Source organism: Plasmopara halstedii, assembly GCF_900000015.1.
Source record: "Plasmopara halstedii genome assembly, contig: Scaffold_658, whole genome shotgun sequence".
NCBI lineage: Eukaryota > Oomycota > Peronosporomycetes > Peronosporales > Peronosporaceae > Plasmopara > Plasmopara halstedii.
Window position 1 is genome coordinate 1,303,941 of NW_020187575.1, and position 6,149 is coordinate 1,310,089.

Sequence of the window (6,149 nt, forward strand, 5' to 3'; positions counted from 1 at the left end):
GTGCGTACCCGATTACATACTTCCTCACCAAGCACTGTACCACACTTGCAAAACATCGCGCAAAAATGTTGATAACAAAAACTGTAGGTGAAAGCAGCATAATTGCGGCTAGTCATTATATCGGGAGCTAGGGTGCTTTCTACACAATCGAGACTAGGAATGAAGTGTAAACAATAGATGTACATTTAAAATAATTCAGCTTGTCAAAAAAATTCTGGGCCGTGGTCTAACGGTCTAACAAGCACAATAAATTGTACAAACCACTTGAAGCTCTTCTATAATAGCATAAAAAACTGCACAGCGTCTAGTAGCAAGTTTTATGTCTTAACGCTGCCTAATGCCGCAAGTGTCGAAGTCGCCCAGTTTGTGTGCCAGCTTTTTTGATTATCATAAATGTTGATTGGGTTCTAATTCTATATATATGAATACACCAGATGAACCTGCGCGCTTGGTGTCAAAGCCACCACTTCCGCCTAAACGGCGCGCTATAAACCGCAGCTTAAAGCAGCGTGAGCGTGAAGCACCTGACGTGGACTGGGAACGTTCTCTTGAGCACTTTGCTGCGGCTGTAAGCGACGATCTGGACGAACTGCACGCGCGTTTCATCAAAAAGGTTAGTGTTGCCACTAATGAATGTGATTGTATTTTTGAGAAGCATGATTGACATAGTTTGGCTTATAGAACGAAGTCACATTCTCTTCCTGGAAGCAATTGTGGAATGATGCAAGAATGAGTGCCGCTTTCCATGTAGAATTCTGGGACAGCTCACCCACCAATACGCACAAGACTATTTTACAACAAACACTGGATGCACTTGTACATTGCATTGAAGTAAATGATGGTGCATTTGAGAGCGTAGCAGAAGTCACGTCGCTGATCGGACGCATATTCGCACTCTACTCTGCCTTCTCAGTGCAGCTTGGCGTTCCAAAACACAAAATTGACGTCGACCCGAAGGCATGGTCGGCGCTGCTGACGATCGATTTCGTCATGCGTAGTACTGCGGCGTCGTTGTTGCCGACAGCGGCGCGAGAGGTGAAAGCCATTATGCATCGTCTTGTGGTGGAAGAGAAGACGTTTTTGCGTTGCCTTCAAGGGTTTGGACCTAGTGTTCGAGTTAGATATCATGTGGCAAGTGGGCAAGCTTTTCAAAGAGCTAGCGCTGGTCAAGATTTGCTTACTGGAACAGACAAAGCCGTGGAGAGAAATGCTCCGGTAAGCTTTTCTACAATTGAAGAACTCAAGTCACTGGATGCTCACTACCGAGAGACAATGGGTCGAGCTCAATCTTTCACGACTGTTCTCTCAAGTTCTGGTGCCGTATTAACGGGACGGCGAAGTAATTTGACTTTGTCTGCATCTAAGCTTCCAAAGCTAGATCTAAGCGATAACATTCAAAACTTGACTCATGCATTGACGACATATGCCGTGTATAAAGCGAATGCAAAACAACGTAAGAATGATCGTGTTGCGCGTGCAGCAGCTGCTCGTGAAAAAGATGAAAGAAAGTTGTCTCAGACAAAAGCCAACAGTGAGGGCGGCGATAATAATTCAAATTTGAATGATTGCGTGACAGACCAACTCAGTTCAAGGGCTGAGTCTTTAGCCAAGGCTCAGGACAATCCATTGAGACGACGCGATAGCAACAGTGAGGCCTTTTTCGAGTCTGAATTATATGCGGATATTGTATGCGAACAAGTCGAATCTGGTATAGACCCGGCTACAGTAAATATACGAAAATCTTTGCAATCAAGCGAGATAAGTGACGAAGACAGCGATCCTCTTGCTGATCTTGAATGGGAACTAACACAAAGCATAAATGCTGTCTCACCTCAAGGTGTGAGGCACAATGAATCAGATAAATCACCACCTCTTGCTCGTTTGAACCGATCCAGTGCCAAAACAATTTCCCGACAAAAATCAGTCTCTACCTCAGTTACTTGTCGAACAAAAGCGAAACAATATTCAGCCATCAGTGAAGCACGAAAAGAAGCCAGTGACGCTAACTTTGGCCGGGGTGATTTGAAGCTTGTGACGTCTGAAAGAAAAAATTCAGTGCCGAAAAATGCATTGACTTCTCTTCGTCGTGAAGAGACTCAAAGCCTTGCTCTTACAAGTAATATTATAGGAAAAGGCGCTCAAACCTTGGCTTCCGAACGAATGTCTGCTAAAGATGTTAAATCTCCTGCCGTTTCTTCAATGAGAGCGACAAAATTTTCAGCGGGTAGCGCTATCTCAATTTCCGATTCATGGGCTACGCAGTCCACGGCTGATAGTGATGGTCTCTCCACGATACAAGCTGAACTAGACGCGATTCCAAAGCTTGCGAAGTCATTCCAGGCTGCTTGCGATGAATATCCTACTAGTCTTACAGCAGCAAAGAAGAATCGAAAAGAAAAGGAAATGACTTGTCAGTCCTCACCAGATGTGCTACGTCAAAACAGTGAATTTAATTGTACTGGCAGTGAGAATGCTGGACAAAATCGCCTTATGCTGCCATCAGGTCATTCTACGCAAACATTTCCAGCGCATAGCAATGTGGTTACCGAACAGCTGAAAGCAAAAGACGATTTTTCTAGTAGCAATCAAGTTGCTCAAAGATCACGGGTGAGCGCTTGCGAAAGATCGATGGCTTCCGATTTCAAACTTCGGAGATCATCGCGCTTTACTTCTCTGGCATCCGATGCTGAGAGCAATGCACTTGGTGAGCTTGAAAAGGAGCTTGACGCTTCTATTTTAATGGAACCAGTCTTGCCGTTATCAAGATTGGTTCGAACAAAGACGACATCTCGAAAACGAGTTTCAAAATCGCCGCCTGTTCGAAAATCGATTCGAGGAAATGCTAAGAAGCAAAGACTAACCACGATAAAAGCTTCTCACAAATCTGGAACGAATCAACGAACATTGTTAGACAAAGGTCAAGATTCATCTCAAAGAAATGGTATGGCTGGAGACAGTGAGAGTGATGGGTTAACCGAGTTGGTAGCAGAGCTCGACTTTAATGTACCTGCACAGATGCATTCTGTCCCAACCTCAACCAGTTTTGAAAGGTCGACTGCGCCATCGAAGATTATGTTGTCCCCAGTCCTTAAACCCTTACCTGCTCAAAATTCCTCTAGCATTCGACGATCTGCTCGTCTAAATTCTATAGCTTCAAAAAGCGAGAGCGAAGCATTAGAGGACCTTATGTTAGAGCTCAGCGGTACACATGCTGCCCATAATCTTTCAGTGGTTTCTGCGACGAAGCCTCATTTTCAAACAAGAACAACTCGGAATCAAATAACCCGCACAAAGGGGGAAAAGTTAAGACGGGGTCAAAACGAAGATGGACCTCAAAAAAAGCGATCACGTCCAACATTTCCGACCAAGCTTAAAATGAATAATGTCGAAAATGAAGCAATGGCGAATCCTTCCTCACGTCAGCGGGTTCTATCAATGGATCTTCGCAGCTCTCGACGATCCGATTCTGTTGTTTTTGATAGTGATAATGACGGGACGGGCTAACATGCTTTGAAGCAGAATTGTAAGCAGGGCCCATATGACGTTACAGGACTATCAATTAGATCTTGCAATGAAAAAGGCGAATTATTTACTGGTGGAAGAAAGTGACAATTTGCAGTGGCGTGTGAAACTTATTGAGCATTGAGTGGAGATATCAACAGTAAGTTGATTCTCATCCACTTTACTAAAAAATTGTTTGACAGCTCCTTTCATCAAAGCAGATGTGACGCGCGTGGTACTGACGCGTAGAGATATTAAGCTCCAAAACGACCGATTTGCCGGCTTAGATGCTTCACTGAAATAAACTCGCTGGTACAGAGCGCACTTCTCGCTGGTGGAGGCTACAGAGCGCACTTCTCGCTGTTTGTAGCAAGTTTATATTCTCGACTGATGATCGTAACTGGCTGCTGTGCAACTTTGCAAATCGATCCACAGCTTGTTACCTTAGAGTTCTTACTTTTTGCCGATGAGTAATGTACTTATGAATGTGTGCGTGATAAGAATCGAGAGTACAATGCGATTGTTGCAGATACTACAGATAGAGAGACATCTCTAGCTCCGACGCAATAGAACAGCTCTTATTTCACTATGCGGGACATAGTCGTAGTATGACATGGCACATTAGACTAGCTATGATTCTACCAATATATCAATTGAAAATTACAGGGAGAAATTATTGCAGATGTAATGTGCCACGTTAATCAAGTTTCTAGTCAGCAAATGTTATACACATGCTTGCTCTTGCTTCATAGCAGACTCCGTTGTCATGCAGCGTAATAGACAAGCTCGAGGCTAAAATTCGGTAGCGGAGTACAATATTGAAGAGATCGACCAATAGAATAAAAAGCTTACAATTGCGTAGCAGGAGATAGACAACCGGAAGTCTTGTCAGCAGAATGCGCTGATCCAAGGCTTGCAAGTTAACACGGTTTTTCATTTTGTGTTTTGCTCGTATATCGCCGCGAGCGAAACTAGTGAAATTCTGGGATTCAGACGAAAACGGCTGAAAAGCCGACGCAATAAATCTAGTGAATGGCTTCTGTTGACTTTCAAATGCCCTTAACGTTGGTGTCAGCTCTCACTTTCGCAAAATGGGGGGAAAAGCAGAACAATCCAGCGCTTACTGCAGCTAGACATGCGGCACCGTATGCTGGTCCATCGACTGAAGCAATGTAAGTCCATCCAGATAAGACTAAATACCAAAGCGGATACAGATGATATCTCTTTCAAAAGCATCCGAGAACAAAAGGCTTCAAAAACTTACTTGGACCGACAGTGCGGGAGATGGACTTCGAAATTGCGTTTGGTAAGTAGTTTAGATACATTGTTCAAAGATAAAGGTCAACTTACTGTCAATGAAGACGATATCCCCATAAATGCGCCGACATGCTCATGTGAAACGAATGTAGTCTGTAATGCCACTGAACTCGCACGAAGTATACTGAAAACATCACACATGTTGACGTGTAATCTTAGTAGGTAATTAAGGTTTTACTATACCTGATGGTAATGACTTGTGGTGCTAGCATCATGTACACAGTACTGATCTCGGTAGCACTCGATAGCGCAAAAAACGTAATGACATAGATAATAGCTGAAGATTGCAGCACCAATTTCTCGGATTTTACAGCCTTCGTAACAAAACCCACCGAAAAGCTTCCAAGAAAGCCTAATAGACCCATGTAGCTCAGTACAAGTCCGCGATCTTTCGAGTCCAGATGGAACTTATCCTCCAGCAGCACTGAAAAGTGGCTCCTGTATAAAATAGCTGCCATAGAGAGCAATAATCTCGCAAATAACAGCGTCTGCGCCGGCTTAGATTCTTTGATGATATCACGAAATCCGAGCAATTTTATCCACGCATTGTGTAGCAACTGTCTCCAGTCGATGTGATGGTCGTAGTGTTCTCTTTCATGCTTGGTGTTTGTTATAGCTGGGGAGAGAGAGCCGTGGCACCTTAATTCGAGATACCACAAAGATACGAGGATGTAATTTAGACCAAACAGTGCTGTGGTTAATAGCGCTGTGTAATTAAAACCATTGGGAATGGAGCTCACGTAACCCCCGATCGTTGGGCCAATAATGAATCCAGCATTGGCCGCTGCATTAAGACGTCCGATTGCCGTCGATCGCTTGTCTGTCTTCTCGCCATCTGTTATAGCTACCTTGACGATGTCAAGTGTGTGCTTAAATAGCGCAGCTGGAATTCGAGAGAGAACCACAACATAAATATTCCATGATAGACCGAGCAGAAGATATCCAGCAGAAGATCCAATCAAACATGTGAGTAGCACGCGTTTGCGACCATAGTGGTCACTTAAACTACCAACTATGGGCGCCGCAAAGAATTGGATAAAACCATAAAGCGACATGATCAGTCCAAATATCATCGCGCCACCTTCCATCGACTTCACGTACTGTGCTAGCGATGGGATGATCATCGACACGCCTAGCATATCAAGAAACGACACGACGTACAGCACACGCAGCGACAGCCAGCATTTCGGCGACATCCAGACAACTACGTATTTGTTCACACATTATATATTCGTATCTAACGCGACTCTAATCTCTCCATTTTTCTCATTTGTGCCAATTGCCCACAAGTGATGACTTCAGAGCGTGTGGTGATCGGTGCTGGCCGCCTC

General features: G+C 44.1%; 2 protein-coding genes across 2 annotated transcripts; one reads left to right on the plus strand and one right to left on the minus strand.

The window, feature by feature from the left end:
- Window positions 1-337: 337 nt before the first annotated feature.
- On the plus strand, window positions 338-3,805 carry PHALS_13432 (Small nuclear RNA activating complex (SNAPc), subunit SNAP43; the record flags this gene model as incomplete). Its single annotated transcript, XM_024729187.1, has 5 exons — window positions 338-362; window positions 435-613; window positions 682-3,481; window positions 3,641-3,661; window positions 3,723-3,805. 5 exons carry the CDS (start codon window positions 338-340, stop codon window positions 3,803-3,805), a joined length of 3,108 nt encoding a protein of 1,035 aa, XP_024579589.1.
- Window positions 3,806-4,550: 745 nt separating this feature from the next.
- Window positions 4,551-6,014, minus strand: PHALS_13433 (major facilitator superfamily domain-containing protein 9; the record flags this gene model as incomplete). Its single annotated transcript, XM_024729188.1, has 5 exons — window positions 4,551-4,559; window positions 4,626-4,693; window positions 4,766-4,790; window positions 4,852-4,942; window positions 5,002-6,014. 5 exons carry the CDS (start codon window positions 6,012-6,014, stop codon window positions 4,551-4,553), a joined length of 1,206 nt encoding a protein of 401 aa, XP_024579590.1.
- Between the last annotated feature and the right edge of the window lie 135 nt (window positions 6,015-6,149).